Source organism: Onychostruthus taczanowskii, unplaced genomic scaffold, assembly GCF_017590055.1.
Source record: "Onychostruthus taczanowskii isolate IOZ18803 unplaced genomic scaffold, ASM1759005v1 scaffold34, whole genome shotgun sequence".
Classification (NCBI taxonomy): Eukaryota; Metazoa; Chordata; class Aves; order Passeriformes; family Passeridae; genus Onychostruthus; species Onychostruthus taczanowskii.
The window spans coordinates 883,368-901,363 of record NW_024500794.1 but is presented as its reverse complement, the minus strand read 5'-3'; the positions used below and the strand labels follow the sequence as shown (position 1 = coordinate 901,363).

Sequence of the window (17,996 nt, the reverse complement as noted above, 5' to 3'; positions counted from 1 at the left end):
AACACAGTTACCCTCTCTCTACAAAGGGCATTGTAGATACACCATGAGGACTTCAAAATTCTCCAGACATGGCAATTTACAAATTATTAAAGTTTGATCACAGCTGATGTTGAGTCTTGGACACTCTTTTATGGTTGTCCATACAGCACCTTTATTAACACTAAGTGATAGGAGTCAAAATGAAGTAAGAGCAGCTTTTGTAACTATCACCAAACAGCAGTAACTCCTGTTGCAGACCTAAGCAGAGTTTATATTTATTTAAAGGAGAAAAACAGAATTAATTCAAAGCAGCAGTTCATTGTACTGGAGCTTACTTTAAATACATCAAACAAGACACGCAAAAGTATGGAAAATCAGTACGAAAACCTTCTAAAAACCAATCTAGCAACAGTCTTGCAGAAGTAGAGGCTTGGAGGTAGGAAGATGGTGACTGGAATATCAACAAGGTGTGGTAAGTGAATATGATCAAGCAAATGGTGGCTTGATGAACAAAGGAAGGACACCTACCAGGAGACAGAGACTGCCTTCAAGGTGTAAGCCCAGATGTACATTCACAACCCGATCAGGTAAAACACCCAAAAGGCTGGGAACAGGCTTGTCTGTCTTAGCAATGCTATAAAGTGCTCCTCACATGTCTGAATGCAGCGAATAAATAAATCAAGCATGCCCCAATCCTGAGCTAAGGAATATGTTCCCTTTTTGGGGAAGACGGAGGACCAGATTGGAAATCACATCTCAAGCAACCTGTTTCCAGCTCCAAGGAGCTCCCAGATGCAGGTGTCTCTCCTGGGCTCAATTGCTGAAGAGCCTCAAAATCCCTTGCTTGTCATATCCACGACAAATTGCACAGAAACCCCATCCAACTTGGCAAACGAAGCAGTCTCTCAGATACCCAAAGCAATCCTAGCTGCCACACTATTTTGAAAGAAATGCAGTCTGAGCACTTTTTTTAGCAGTTCTTTAGGAAAATAAAGATGATACATATGGACATTTGACGGGAATTCTGTATTACAAGTTATGAAGCATTTGAAGTCTGTTGGAGAGAATGATGCCATAAAAATCTTAAAAACAAAAGACTCAGCCCAGCCAACATTTAGGAAAGAGAGGGTAGATGCTTTCTAACAAGGAAAGAAAGTAAAGCTATTTAAGCAAAGGAGCTTGTTCTGACTCTACCAAGAGGTTAGAAGCAAATTTAAGAAGGAATACTCGGCTTTACAAATGCAGGCAAAGCATATGTTTTGGCAGTTCTTGGCTGCACCTATCTGCATACTGGGGCAAATAAGTTCTTTTTAAGGGACTTGTGCACAAGTGCAGTATCAATATCTACGAATAATTCAGCTGTGGACGTGTGATTCTTGCTTTTTCTCTGAGGTTTTTCATATTCACAGTAGATACCTCCAAGGAGCATGGTCCAGTTTGAAGAAGGTGAAGTAGGAGCACTGGATAAAAAATAAACCACTGATTTCTTTCAAGATTTACACAGGATTTTTGCTTTGCCACTGAGCTCTTCCTAAGAGAAGACCCTCATAAAAGAGACGATTCCAGAGACCCCAGGATAATGGCAAAGACTTAGAGACAACAAATTATGACTTTTCTCTTGGTTACTTTTAGGGCTGCAGTCTTAAAATCCCTGAGAACTTGTTGATACATGTGTGGTGCTTCCCTAAACAAAGGAAGAAGATACTTAAGAACACCTGAAAGCCATGAAATATGTATGTCTGGCAGTAGGCTACAGAAGGGTCATGAAAAATAAAGGACAAAACCAAAGAATCAAAGACACAGGCAATAGGTTAAAGACATCCAGCTCCTAAGACATGAGAAGAGCTGGGAGTCAAGCTGTAGTCTTGTTAAAGTATGTCAAGTAAGAGGTCACAGCACTGTGACTGCTGGACTAAGGAAGTCCATTGTTGCAAGTCCTTGGGGACATGCATCCTGTCAATCTAAGCATGTCTCTACATCTTTTTTAACAGAAGTTTCAGAACCTGTATAAAACTGGCTTGCTATTTCTCAGTTTGTCACCGAGAAAATGGTAAGAAGATTGAGTAGCACTTTGATGAAGCAAACGTACAGCCTTGCAGGACAAGTGACAAAGCTATTATTTCTACTTTCATGGAGTTACAGAATATCAAAACAAGTTATTGTTGGCATGAAAAGGTTGACATTTCACTTGACATTTCAAGCTGATGCTTATTTGAGTGTCTATCTTCTGAAAACATCTTGATAAAAAGAAGCATTTCAAAACTGCAACCAAGTGTCCTAAATGCCAAGAGACCTACTCAGAAACAAACTTTAAAGATTCCATACTCAAAGAATCTGGTTATTTTGGACAACTGACTGCTGTGAAATTAGTTTGCAAGCTATTGAGAAATCAAGATTCTACAAAAGTCTCCATATGCCACATTTGCTAGAATATACTGAATTTCAGACACCTTCCAATCTCCTTACCTCTTGTCCTGAAAGGTAGTATGCTGCTAGAAGACCGCCAATGAAGCGAATATTGACCTCAAAAACAGACACTTCAGAATTCTAGAACAGAAAGAAAGCATTAATAAATAATTAACCAACTCCTTAATGAAGGAAGAAAAAAAATTGTCAAGGCAAAAGAAAGTACATATCCTAAGGCAATCCACATGCAAGGGTCTGTACTGTTGCAGTCTCTAGATCCAAACTGAAATTCTCGTGCACATCTTTGTGACACCAAATGACAATTCTAGTTACAGCTCCAACCGATTTTATTAAAATCAAATTAGTTTTTCTCCTGCCCTCTAACCATTTTATCACCACAAAGTGCAATTCCAGTAATTTGGGACTGGTGGGAAAGAAGGCAAGGACTGCACATTTCTGTAATTCAGCATCTCTCTCTTATGCTTCAGCATAGCACCAAACCTTCCAGGTTTAAAAGATAAAGCAAAATAATTAGAGAATTCCCATAATGCACTTTTAAACCTAAATTACTAAACACAAATTCAGAGCTCTATTTTAACATAATCTTTGTCTCGGAATAGCCTTTATGTTATGACATGTAATACTGCAGGACCACTGAGAAATTCAAGAGAATAAACTATTTTATTGCCTTCTTCCACATTATTATTCTTAGGTTAAATTCAACAGTATCTTTTGACTCATTTAACCCAGAAAAAATTAAGGGAACCAGATAGTTTTAACAACTGACTCCCTCTGTGCCCCATTCAGCTAATTTTGCACATACACTCCATCTGTCTCTCCCATAAACTTCTCTTCAACCTATTAGACACAGAAATGTAGTTTTATTAAGAGATTTTGAGATAGGCAAGACTCTTTCTTTTATGCAGAAAAGTCACTACAATGTGCACTGAACAAGCTGACTCACCAATCTGCACACAGCTGAAATGACATTTACAGGTAAGTCTTTTCTTTCATCCTATTTCTGTGGCACCTGCAGTGCTTGGATCAAAACCAAATTCATTTTGCACATATTACATATTTCCGAAAGAATATGTGAATAAAAATTTCTTTAAACAGAACTGATTAAAACTTGGAAGTTTGAAATATTCCCAAATGTTTTTAGTAAAAGGCTTTCCCTTTTCACACAGAGGTGATACAAGAAAAATAACACCAATGCAGCACGATTCCACTTAACACCTATTAAAGTCATGAATCACACCTGCAGTGGGACAGTGTAAGTGAAACCAATGATTTTCATTTCCCAGTGAAGAATCCAAGAGGATCAAATGTATGTATTTATTTATAAACTCCAAACCATATAAGGAAATTACTCAAGTTTGGTGTATACACAAGACAACTCATTAACCTTCAGAAATGGTTTTTGATACATAGGAAGATGTAACTGAACCCCAGAGGGTCATGTAAATTTCTTCCATCCAAATCCTAGATTAATATTGCAAATTTATATTGAAATTGCCTTAGATCAGACAAAAGTTATGGAAGCAATTTAGTTCACCCTCATAATGGTATCATTATCTCTACACTCTCTCTGATATATTTAGGATCTTCAGTTTTAGACTGAATAATTATCTAGCAGTAACTGAGAAAGCAGAGTAGAATTTCTTTGATGTTTGCCAGACAGTCAAGGTATAAATCAAAAGGAAAAAGCCCAAACAAATAATTTGTGAAAAGTAGGTTAAAATATAGAAACAACAGTAAGCATTTGCTGAATTTGGAGTATACAACTGTATTTCATTATGTGCATTTACTGAATGAAAAATTATTTTCAGAACCATAGGGCAAATCCAAGGACTGAAATAAAAATTCCATCACAGAGTCTGTGACAGTCCCAAAATTAGTGCTAAGAACGCTAATCAATAAGACTAAAATAGAGCCATTTCTTCAATTTAATGCTTCTCAAGAATGTCAGATACTGTATAACCAACTGGGAAATTCTTGTGATAGATTAGGAGCCTGTAGGAAAACACAAGAATTGAAGTGGCATATTTTGTGTTAAAAGAAATGGAAGAAGAGGTTGTATTCTTAAGTAATTTATACACTGTAGTTTTGGGGAAAATTGTCTTTCATAGCTTAGTTATTTGCAACTACTATCAGCCAATAAAACCTCATCTTTCTGTCTTCATTTCTGAGGCCTGGTTCTTTCTCATAAAACACTTCCCCTTACTTCCATTATCCAGTTATAATTTGTAGTTTGAAAATACAATATATAGGTGCATCTCAACTTACAATCATAACTGTGAAAAGGTCAGGACTTTTGTTTTTTTCTAAAACAAAGTTAGATACACCGAGAATGTCACATCTGTGACAAGTTTACATCTGACACTTTGATCCATAATTTTTATTGAGTTTCACCGGAAGGACCTCTTCTGGCTCCTCCCAAGATGAACACCTTGAAAAGGACTAGAGAAATATTTAGGGCAGGCTCTACTCACCACACTGAAATCAAGATTTTTGTCAATCCATTCCTGTCCTTCTCTGAATTCATCGTGAAGGCCCATGATATAAAGAGTATCCAATGCATCTACTATGGTAGCACCCATTTGTGAGTTTCCTACATGCAAAAAAGAAGGGTTTCTATTACAAGTGACTATTGCACTATTTTTAAACATCACAAATATATGAGAAAATAATCCAAGCAGTAGCAAAGCAAAGTTACTATAAAGTTGTCAGTACAAAGAATTATCAAAATGAGCAAGGAATTATCAGGTAGATAAGTGAATTCCCACTTCTCTTTCAAAGCATCAATCCTCTGGCACAGTTTGGCTTCTGGGGAAAAAAGAATACTAAAGACAGAAAAAAGAGCCCTTCTCATCTGCTTTCCTAACTTGAACTTGAGCAACTATACTTTGACACAAAAAAACAACCCAAAAAACCCCACAAAAAAACCAAAGGACAGAAAGACATTCAGCTCAAAAATCTACAAGAATTCTAGGACAGAAGCATTAGGGAGGGGAAAAAAAAACATAGGCAAGATAAAGCAATCAGCACTTGCAGTAATACCTTGCATTTCCCAACATTTACTTCTGAAATATTCAAAGTTTTGCAATTATGGACGCTAGCTAATGATTGAAAAGCACGGCCGGATGAGCAGGGAAGCGCTGGCCCGGCGTGACTGCCAGAGCCGCAGTCCCAAGATGTTCTCCTTGGGCGTCTGCAGGGACACGGCTACGAGCGCTAATGGATTTCTCAACTGTCACCACTTCAAGCGGAGCATTGAAAGCCAAATAAAAATCAATGGTGCTTTAAGCTAAAATGCCATTCACTTGAAACAGCAGCAATTTAGAGCTGATTGATGAGTGACTCATAGGTCTGTGCAAGGGATGAGGAGGCCCTAGGCCATCCCAACCCAAGCTGCTGCCCTCAGTAGGCACAGATCTTGGTTTCTAGAGGAAACCAAAATCATAATGAGTTACCTGTTTTCATTACGTGTTTAAAACTTCCTGTGCACCAACACAGCAGCCAAATTTCACTGTTCATACCTGTAATCTATACACCAGTGCACTCTGGTTTATAAACTCTGGTAAACTCTGATTAGCAATTTAATGACGCTAGTGACAAGTCCATTTTAGCATTCTTTTAATGTGCTTTCCACCCATAATAGAAATCTCTACAGCACAGTTTTCCTGCTTGGTAGTTTTTATTCATCCATTTCTGACTTTCACATGATTAGAGCTATATTTTTTCTCCTCAAACATAACAGTAACTGAATGAAGCCATCATCCCCACTGTGTTTCTTTCACACATCTAAATGACTGAGAAAGCTTAATTCCATTTTCAGGGACTTCTTTCCCCAAATAATAAAAGTTATACACAACAGTATCCATGACAAAGTAACCACCAACTAATTTTTAAAGAATAGCCATGCATTGCTTTTAATTAATTTCAATTAGATTTGGAAAGCCTGAAGTTGGCAGTGTTTGTTAAGAAAATTCAAGTACAGATTGGGACATGCTACCTCCTTGCAAGATTAATTAAAAAACAAATCTTTTGACAAATTGTCCACCAGCCATACCTCTGACTCTCAGGAAATTAATTCACTGGGATGCTCAAGTACTGTAAGGTTTAACGCCTTCAGCCAAATGACAAATTCCACAGCCTATGCTAAAGTGGAGGCTGCTTTGAGCAGAGCCACAGCACTGCACTTAACTTAGCACCTTCTCAAAAGCATAATGTGACAGTTATCTAATTTATCACTTCAAAAATATGCAAATAAAACCACGACACAAGGACTACCTTCAGTACCAGCTGACAAAGTATTTCTTTTACATAAAGTTGGAATGTGTTATACAGCTTCCATGACACGCTCAAAGTAATTTCTGCTCCTTTGTTTAAATCACATTGATAAAATTTTCAAATACACACAGTGTTTGAACGAATAGGGATACATAAGTCTTGGGAAATCCTGGAAGTTCCTCTTGCAATAGTTTCAAAAAGTAAAAAATTTCCAACTTAAACACACTGGTAATCAGATCAGTAAGCTGTTGTATTCTTCAACTTGCAAGGGATGCAGAAAACACGTTGCATGGAAATGGGCTGGTTTGTCATTGTCCGCCACCCTACCTCCCTAAACCTACTCCAAAAAACTTCAGACACCACAGTCCAATCTTCCATAGTTTTCGAGATCTCAGAACCACACTCCAGTGTCAACAATATGGGAGAGCAGTATGTTCTGGGCAAGAATATCTCCTTGCCAGACATCAAGAAAGTATCTTCAAAACCACAAATTTAAACAACCTTTTTCATGGAATTCTCTTTGCACAGAGCCACAAAAGAAGGCCATGGAAATTTAAAAACACATAACTTTTGCTATCTAGCAAATCCAATAGATTAATTCAGAGAGAACAGAACAGAGCTCTCCAGAGCTGATCAAAAGTGTTCGAAGTTTCCCCAGTGCATCCCATAATGACTGAACAATATGACCTTGCCAAATGCAGACAAGAAATTTGCTTTCACTATCACTGTGTTAAAAGTGTGATAAATAGGTGTGATTCGTGCTGATAAAGTTGAAACAGTAATTAATGTGGATATAGTAATCAATATTTGGAGAAAACAAAATGGTTAAATGGTAAAAAGCTAGGAAATCAGAGAGGAAAGGTCCGCCCCCCCCCCATTATCTTTTGCAGATGTTCAAGGCAGGAAAAGGAGTCAGATAAAGCTTGCTAAAATTAACTGAAAGAGGGGAAACTTGGGTGGAAATCAGAAATATGTTAATTTACAAGATTTATTATATTGGCTTATATAATTTTGGTTTGGCATATATGATATTATCTTGGTGCGCATGTGTAACCCAAAGGTGAAATAAAGGACACCTGATGAAGAGGAGCGGCCTTCATCTGGACGACCCCCAAAGAGTGGTGCGACCCCCAAAAAGATAGTGGCGCATGCGCGGGGAAGATAAAGATGAAGGTGGAGACACCAGTGTGATGAATCGAAAATAGGAGGGGATGCTGATAATAGACAGTATAAAAGGGGGAATTTTGGGCTTGGCAAGCTTGTACGTGAGGTGGCAGGGGTCCCAAGGCCCTCGCACTCCGTACCCCGCGGTAATTTTGCTTATACTTCACTACCCGAACCAAAATATATTTTATTATAACCAAATTATACTGCCAATTTATTAACTGTAACTATTTCATTTAAATTTTATTAAAATTATTGTTATATTTAATTTTGTTTGGCCTTTTATTTGTGATTGGATAATTGCGCAAACATAACAAAAGTGAGCCCTCTACACCATATACAGATCTCACCTAAACCAGCAGTCCCCAGAAGGGATTGCCTACAAGCCATTTCACACCAGATCCTTTGGCACTGTTTGCAGACACCAAAGCAAATGCAGCCCAATAAAGTCGGCTTGTCCCTAAGAGTCAATTAAAGGCATAGCCTCATACTCTCAGATTTTTGTCTGGGCCGTACCCTAATACTTTGTTCAAGCCCTCCTTCCAGCTGCCTTTAACATTCCTTTCTTTCACCTTTTATGTTTGTCTTTTCTAGAACCATGAATGTCCAACAAAACATTACTAAGAAAAGCCCCTTCTACTCTCATATGCCTCTTCCCTAAGCAGTGATGGACACCTGTTTTTGAGGCACAAATCAGTGTGGTTGTAGTTTCTAGACTTCATCTGAGAGTCCAAATATTTTTTATCCCAATCTCCTAAGGATAGCATATACATCCCAACCTATAATAAATTATTAGTTTTTCTTTTTTCACATAAGCAGACTATTTCAACCAAATTTGAGTTATTTTTCTTTTTTCTGCACATGAGTACCTCTTCCTTAAGGAAGACTCAGAGGAACAGTCTTTGCATTTTCAAATCCTTTTGGCTGAACACGTTTCCAAAAGGTCAAGAGATGACAAGTCAAAATTTTGCAACAGATTGTCTGCCCAGTCTTCTTCCTTTTGTGTCAATCAGACAGCAGGAAGCAAACTAATTCCCTCCTCATGGGTATTGAGGTGGAAAAGTCTAAAATGCAGAATTTACACTCAAAAGTCTTGTGCCTACAAGATTACAGGGCAGAACTGAACACAATGCAGCACTGAGGACAATCCACATGTAACACCTTGGCTGCTCCACTACAAGACAGGTACAACTTAAAACCATTTGTGGGCTACATGATGTTTGGTCAGAGAGTAAAATTAGCTCTCAGCTTCTTTCTTCAAGGACTATGTAGAAAGGATGTCATTCTTACTTTGTTCTTAAGTAAGAGCTTCCACTGAATTCTTCGGTATCTATAACTTGACCAAAACAAGCAGTGACACTGTAATAGCAGTCTTCATCTTAAAAACTACTGCACTTCCAGCATGGCATCAACTGAAAACTGAAGAAGGAAGAAAGAGCAAGTGTTCCAATCACTAGCCTGCACTAGGGTCACATGTGCTGCTATAGGTAAAGCAGAAATGGATAGGCAGTGGTGCTTCCCCCTACTGATGCTGATAGAAGCCATTAATCTAAAGTCACCAATTGAAATCATTTTCCATTCATAATACAGAGTGCTCTTTTTTTTCCTTTCACAGCCATCCCAAGATCCATAAATTTTGGATCAAAAGGACAAGGGGATAACCTTCCTGGAATTAAACTGCAGAAGGTATCATTTGAAGCGCCATAAAGTAACCCTAAATGGTGAGATAACAATTTATAGTATACACTTCTTGCTACCACCTCAAGCAGTCTATTATTGCTCCACATATAGAGGGAGCAGATGTCTCATTGTGGTGAAAAAAAACTATAAAACAATTAAACTATAATAGAAAATAACACTTCTGCTAGCTGAAGGCACTCCTCCCAGGGTCTGCCTCTGTTCAATACAAAGGCTCAGCTAGTCATGTTGCATAAGATAATAACCAATTCCAAAAAGGCTCCGTTTTAAAAACGTCAGATTAGGAAGTTTCCTCTCCATATAATTATAGTTCTAGTTGATTGAGCTCCAAATTTAATGAAGTTTGCCTAATGAATGCAATGCCCATTCTTCTAAATAAAACAGAACATCCATCATGAGCTAATGGAAAGAATTTAGCAGTGAAATAGCTGAACTATTAAGAAAATCATGCACACTCTCATTAAGCAAGAGTATTATTCCAGAGGACTGCAAAATGGTAATTCAAATTTGTAGTTAGATAGACTTCAGTTTCTTGAGATAAGTAAAATAATTCCTTCACTTGATACCACATAAAACTACAGCTTGAAATTTTTAGCAAATCATATGACTAAGTGTAAATATTAGGGCCTCTAAAAGAAAAATGGTCTTCTTATCAGAAATTCTTCCAGTATGCCAAAGCACTAGACGAAGAACTGGCTTATTAGTACAATTTGAAAGTCTCACAAGAGACTGTCAAAGTACAAGGGAGACAGATCATTGTCAAGTGTTCCACAGCAAAATGAATATGAAGAAAATAAATAGCCCATTTTCATCATACCATAAGAAAAGGTGTAGAGATTTAGAACGTCTGATATCAGCTCAGGGTTGCTTTGTGTATTTATTATGAGGAAGCAGAAGAGAGCATAAGCAGTGAGGTACTAGAGAAAATATATTAATACATCAACTATGCACAGATCAATTATGAACAGAAAAGACTAAAGATATGAGACATAGACAAGTTAAATAAAGAACAAGATGACAAAACTCTGCCCCCACAAACTGAAGTCAAACACTAAGCTGAAAGGCAATCATCAAATAGGTGCTTCACAGAAACTCTTAATTATTTAACATCTCACCCATACCTCCTCATTACTCAACATGTATACACCACACACAAATCTCATTTCCTCTCCTGAAAAACACTTCCATGGGGGCTTTCATTGGCCCAAGTGGAGGGTTGAGCAGGGATATTAAGTCTGCATGGGGGAGAGTTAATTTTCTTCACAGCAGCTTGTATGGTGCTGTGGGGTTTGGATGTGTGACTAAAACAGCGTCGGAAACACACCAGAATTTTGACAATTGCTGAGCAGTGCTTGCACAGCATCAAGGCTTTCTCTCTCCTGCCCCCCTGCACCCCACAGTAATAAGCCAGGGGAAGGCATAAGGCTGCAGAGAGAATTTCCTTCTTACCCTTTCTGCCTCTGCCTGTAGTCCAACACCTCTGTACCACAAGTGTGTGAGTGTCTTAAAACACACTTGGCATTTACCCAGAGACTTGCTAGAGGAGTAAAAAACCTGAAGGAAATCCAGCCTACTCAAATGGACCTCTCATTACCAAAATGTACACTGCTGTTACAAAGTCAAGGAAACCAGCCTAAGTGGAAAACTACTGTGGCCGCTCTGCTTCCAAAGAAGTCATATAAATACAAATAAGTCACATAAATAGGCCTAATAATGCATTTAACCATTCCTACTCTTCTACCTCAAGCAGTGACTGAGAAGGAAGCATTTTATTTTTCCTCAGAAAAGAAAGCAGATGACAAGTCCAAAAGTAGGATGCTCATCAGTCCATTTACAATCAAGGTAGGGTTTTCATATTTCCTAAAGCCGTGACAAAATCACACAGGAATAAATAACAGGAATAAGGACTCTTATTCTCCTTGGCAAGGATAGCCTACAGACATCATCAGCAGCTACATTTTGAAGAAAGCTAAGGGAATTGGCAAGACTGAGGAAGAACAAGAAGTTAGATACAGTAAAAGCATTTGGGCAATTACTGAAGACGACTGTCTCCACACCACACAAAGAGCAAGTATCTCTGTGTTAAGACATCCCTGCAATCAAAATAAGTTATTTTATACTCTAGAAAGCAGACTTACCTTCCTAAGCAATAAAAAGCTGGAATCCATAGTTAGTTATGTGCAAAGACTAGAGATCTAGATGCAAGAAAATAGCTTTCACTCTCAAAACAGCTTCCCATGGCCAATAAGATGATCATGCTGATTGACAGAACCATAAGATACAAACAGAAATAGTGCCAGCAATACTATTGGTCTCAGCCTGTTTCATATCCGATTCTTTTTTTTGCAGGGCCCTGGACAGACATCACTTAGTGGAAGCTGAACCTACTCTTAATGGTGCAGAACATGCTTAATTACTGGTGTGGCTACTTGGGGGTAGAGGCAGGATCAGCTTGCAAAAGGAATGTAAGTGGACCAAAGCCTCAAGGGACAATTTACCGTAATTTCTAAGAAAAATTTCCACTAAAGCAGGTGACCTCAGCTTCAGACTGGTCCAGCACTACTGACAGAGCAACCCAACCATTGGGCTGTACACAAGCATACAGCAGATCCTCCCTTTTCCACTACAGTGATTCCAGAAACAAAAGAGGAGATGTAAAGATTCCCCAAGGAGAAATATATACTTTCCCACACTCTGAAGGTAAAAGTTTAGTTATTTTTCACATAGGCAGTTATTTTAATTCCCAGCAACTGAGCGAAAATGCTTCCTTGATAAAGGAAGCCTGACATTGAATACAGAGTTATTACAATCCTAAGGAAAATAAATATTCTTGTTATTGTTATTCCTGTCTGCCCAGATTCATAATGGCTGAAAAATACATACTAGGCAAGACTGAACTATATATTAGAAAATATACCAATTTCTATTGCAAAAGATTTAAATAATTCAAGTTTTCAGATTGTAGCAACAGAATTTCTTGATGTGACAGACAATTAGAGACATGGTATGAAAATATGTAACATGAAAATTAAAAGCAAACTATTATCAACTATTTTCTGTATCTCTAATGAGAGTCTGGCAATAAAGCTGCCACTACTGAAGCATACTACTTGCAAAATATCTTAATGACTCACGAGGAACAAGATAACGTTTAAGAAAATTAATTAAACTTTTGAACAAGAGAGTTTAATTTCACTGAGAAAACAAGTGCTTCAAAATTAGTCAATGAAACTATACATTTCATACAAAACTGCAGTGTATGATTTCAGCTCAGTCATAAAATGCAATGAATAAGCCTGTAAGTATCCATGAAGAAACCAATTCCTTTAACATTTTAGACTAATTAAAAAAGCAGAACAAAAAAATAAGCATGTTGATTGCTTAGTTCTGTTAAATTGCTGATAATAGACAAGATGAAAAGGAGGTCTTAATGTTTTGTACCAGACAATAGAGTACTTTAGCATATAAATAACATTAAATGATCAATTTTAATGCTTTCCTTAATTTCATAACTGAGGAAGTCATGGGAGTAGAACACTGAATTGTATGCTAGACTTTGAACCTATTAAAAACTGGACCTGCTGGTATTTGTTAATAATGAACAAACTGCTGCCTGAATACCTATGCTCCTAAGACCCGAATTTTAAAACTTTGTCTAAGAATCTATACTGCAATAAACCTTCCTCTTGACTGCTCTTCACTTGATTGCTTCACTTTGCTCCCTAAATCTTACACGGTCCTTCAAATTAATTCAAAATTCATGCAAGCAAGAGCTGAATGCAGTCCCCTTAGTACAAAGCCTGAATATCCTCAGACCACTTAAATTTTCTACATTTCTATGCAATTTCCTCCATATTTTTTGTTCTCTTATTTTTAAGCACAAAGACCAAACTCTATTACCATACACAGGAGGAGGACTGTGGGCAGCCACAATAAAGATTAATGCTGGAACTATGATCTGAGTTAGTGGGAGGTTAAGACCTGGTGATAACTGAAAAGCCAACGATGTCAGGAGAGAAAGAACAGGATGAATTTCAGAGTAAGAAGGGAAGGAAGGAGAGAAGATGGCACTGGAGGCCTCCTCCAAAGGAGGCCATGGAAGCATGTCAGAAAGAAAGCAAGAATAACGCGTGAAAAGCGAATGGTGATGCAAATCTGCTGCACACACAAAGCAGTCAATCAAAACTAATCAAAAATATAGATCTGAAGTAAGCCCATTTTAAGAAAACAGGAAGTGGAAGACTGAAGGGTGGTATCTGTGAATGATGGTCTGGAAGAACGAAGAGCCTAAACACCGGCAGCAATCAGTTAAACACCACGGCAAGCAAAGCAAGATTAATATTTGAGAGTCAATAAGGGAACAAGATGTTATCTGGACTTGAGTATAGTTGTGTGACCTGATGTATGAAGCAAGCTAAGTACAGGTCTTCCAAGACAAGATACAATCTCTCACAGATAATTGTAAGCTAAATTACTTTGTCAGCTAGGCAGTAGGAAAATGCACATAAAAAAAAACACCTAAAAGCCATCATGGCACATAAGCTTTTCTATGTTTATATTTGGGCCACTTCTGCACACTTTGGTCCAAAACCACATTCTAAATTTTCTTTGGGACAGCATAAGAGGAGCAGATTTTCAGTGGAATAGCCACAGAACTTCACCAGAAGGCTGCAGAACTTGGGTGAACAGTACCAGTGTATCAGGCACAAGCACAGTGCCCCTCTCACGTGGGTGAACTGTTCCTGAATTCCAGCTGCCTGGTACATCTGCTGGCTTCAGATGACAGCAAAGCACACCCACACCTGACTCCCTCACCACACACGTGCCCATGGAGTTGTCCTCAGCAGATTTAGTTTTAGAGCTCCGAATGCTAATTCTTACTCAGCTGTCATGCCTGTTCATATTTTAACACTGGCCAAAACAAGACTGCATAGCCTTATCTTCATTTCCCTATTATACCCTCTGCTTTCAATTCCAAAGGACAGGAAAAAAGTTTAAATTCATTAATAGCATTCCCACAACTTAAATAATTCACAAATCAAAATAAATGTTAAGTCCAAAGATTTCCAACAGGAAACAATTTTTTTTTCCTCAAAGCAAACTATCTGGTTTATAGGAGAAGAACAGGAGAGAATGCTGTTGGGAAGAATCAAGATTCTCAGTCTGAGCCTCAGCCCTGAACTCTAGTATGACTTAATTTCTTCATTGCCATTTCATGCAGATGTTTACCTCACTATCCTACAAGGCAGGTTACAGAAAATGAGATGTGTTTATCTAATTTCACCTTGTATTTGTGCACCTTTTGTTAGTTTTGTGGGATTTTCTGGTTAAAGGAGAATTTTCAATCTTCTGCATAGGATTTAACATAGTTGCTTCAGACTTAAAGTCACTGAGTACAACTGCCCTAATTGCGTTGTACACAAACTAATACAAACTGTGTGACAAGAATTCAGTATGAATATTGTATTATTAAAAAGAACAAGACAACAGCTGCTCATGGTGAATTTTCCTGATATGCATAGGCACACTTGTGACAGTTTGATGAAATATCAGTGACATTCAAAAAACATTCTTACTAAGCAGTTGTTTTTATCTACAGCACCAGTACTGTAAAACGCTTAAGAGGGAACACACAGACAGATTGTATCCTGTCTGCACAAATTTGCAAGTTTCAGAGAACAACTATATTCTGAATAAGCATGATACACATGGCAGTGAAGCAAAACAGCGTTAACAAATCACTATTTGCCCAATTGGCAGCATCAATCAGAAGACAGCTTTAAATGAGATAAACGAAGGAAAAGTCAGAAATTTTGTAGAGGGAAGTCTTGTCTTAGCATCAATGTTAAAGTCTTTTTAAGAACTGAAGTTGCATATCGACAGAGAACATACACAGAAGGGATGTGAGACCACCCCTTAACAAAAACTGTGAGAAAATAGACCTGCCACACCATAAAAGAAAATTGTTCTCATGCAGATGAATAATGGTTCAAAAGATAATGGGATAAGTGTAAGCAGCCATCAGTGTGAGGTAAAATCACCAGTGGGATCCCACTGAAATGATTGCTTGGACAAAAGCTTAAATATTAAATAACTGAAAATATTTCTAACATTAGATTTATAAAATAAACCATTGGATACAGTGGATGAGGATTTCCAAAAGGAATGCTAGTGCAGAAAAGCTACCCTACTGTGTTTGTAGACTCAACAAGGAACATAAAAGACAGAGAATACAATTATTAGGAAAGGAACAGCAAACAAAACAGAAAATGGAAAAAAGTCTTCCTCTCAAATACAAAAAAAGACCCCAAAACCACCACCTTGAAAATATACAAAGAAAAAAGATAACATATCAGGTATGAAAAACTGTAAGTAAAAGAAATTAGCTTACAAGCCAAGACCCTCCATGCAGAACAGGGGCACTACTGCGGGCATATGCAGTTCTACAAACTCATGAATGGCAAGAAAGAGATGAATAATGGATTTTTTTTTCCAACATCAAAACCAGGAACCCAAGACAGAAAGCAGACTTCAAAACTAAGAAGTTTTCTACACAATATCACATCAAACTATGTAACCACCCATAATGGGTTGTGTTGCTCTTAAGGTTGCCCAGATTCCAAAGCAGTTTGAACAAAATCAAGGAAAAATAAACTAGAAGCAATTAAATAAAGCTTGCTGCCTCTGACCACAGGAGCACTACACAAACTTCTGTAAGGCTGTGGAGTACTCTGACACAAGCTCACTATGAGCTTCTCCTGCTCTTACATGTACTCCCTAGGTACCTGCTGTGAGCAATCTTTGAAGACTGAATAACGATCATGTTTGATCTGTCATCTGACCTGAAGGAACTTTTCATATGATATTAGAACACTGTTCTAGTTTCAAATAAAGCCAGCAGCTCAAGAGTTGTACTCTTTCTCAAAATTTTATCTTTCCAAAATTCGTCTTACTGGTTGAAAAAATACACATTCAATATACATATAATATTCCACATTATCTCACTGTAATCACTCATTATGGAGTTTGCAGAGGACACAGATGCATAGGCCTGTCTTAAGGCCATTTCCATTTATTTTAAAATTGACTTGAACCTGAAATACAGAGATTAGGCTGAAATGTGCATTGTGAAATTACCTCTCTTCCCTAGTTAGCAAGAATGGATTTTCTTTCCCCTTCCATTTGCCACAGAAGGAGGCAATAATGAGTAAATCATTTGTGCACGTAGAGTTAAAAGATAACTACTGCTCACTAAGGAGGCTTTTATCAAGATAACATATAGTCAAGAACATTTTTGTTTACATATGTACCTCATATTCCCTTTTTGTGCTCATTTATCCTCTGCATGGATTCAGAGGCTCAACACGTGCAAAGAAAAAGGATGTTAAGCAGAAGCTGTGTTTTCCATCTGTCTTTTTATTAGGATTTTACAGCGAGAAGACATGAGAACTTTTCTACCATATTTTTAAAAGGTCATTCCACAGCCTTTAAAGTGTATCATCTATTTTTTTCCAGTAAAAGTGTTTGTCTCCATATGTTTATGAACAGGTATTTTGCCAGCTAAAACCCAAACAAATGAACAAACCAAAAAACACAAAAGGCTTACTAAATCAGACACCCAATTAATGTGAACTTCAAAAGTAAATTATAACTAATCAAGTGACTGGAGATGATAGTGTCAGAGCAGCTCAGGCAGCCCAGTAACTGCTACAAGGACAGATAACAAAAACGTCTTATAAACTAATTAATATTTCCAAGGGTAAGTAATAATAAAAAATCCGTTACAGTCTTTTCTTGTAGTGCTTAGAAGAAATATTCCACCTCTCACTTCAGGAACCACGAAGTGGACAAAGAAATCGCATTGCTCTCCCAAGCTATACTGTACTTGTCAAAGGTATTGGAAAAGCAGGCTCCCGTGCCTGACTCAGCTCCTTTTTGCAAGAGCCTCCCATCCTTGCAGTGTGACAGATGCATTTTCTTTGGGAGTTTTGCTGCTCCTGCTCCCCAGCACAGGAAGAAATGCACTGTCAGATCTCCATTGCTTAGCAACACGAGGAGCTGCCGCAGGAGCTTCCTACACTGCTGCGGCACCGGCACCGGGCAGTCACCTCAGCAGCTTTCCCGTGTCACCAGGGTGCATCAGTGGCACTGGCAGCAAAAGGCTGAGGCTGGACGTGCTCAGTGATGTGGTACAAACCAAGCAGTCCACTGGTACATCAGGGAATATTCAGCACACAAGCTGCCCCACCTGAATCCTTGAGTTATTTCCTTGGACGTATCTTGCCCACCGATGACACTTAAAATGCCAGACAAAAATTCCTCATAAAAGAGAGGACAGATTTATATGGTCAAATTTTAAGGAAGAAATAAGGCACTGCACTGCAGCCTTGGGGCTCTACCAGGTACCACAAATGCAACCATAATGTGACTTCACTGACAATTCTCTCTTCCCCCCT

At 38.1% G+C, this 17,996-nt stretch overlaps 1 protein-coding gene across 1 annotated transcript in view; it reads right to left on the bottom strand.

Moving 5' to 3' along the window:
• Positions 1-17,996, bottom strand: part of MAN1A2 (mannosidase alpha class 1A member 2) — a 135,120-nt gene that overhangs the window by 68,182 nt on the left and 48,942 nt on the right. The window contains exons 4-5 of the mRNA XM_041410892.1: positions 4,878-4,996; positions 2,446-2,526 (exon numbers count right to left, since the gene is read on the bottom strand). Of these exons, the coding sequence (XP_041266826.1) occupies positions 2,446-2,526; positions 4,878-4,996 (200 nt within the window). The remainder of the gene's footprint in view (positions 1-2,445; positions 2,527-4,877; positions 4,997-17,996) is intronic.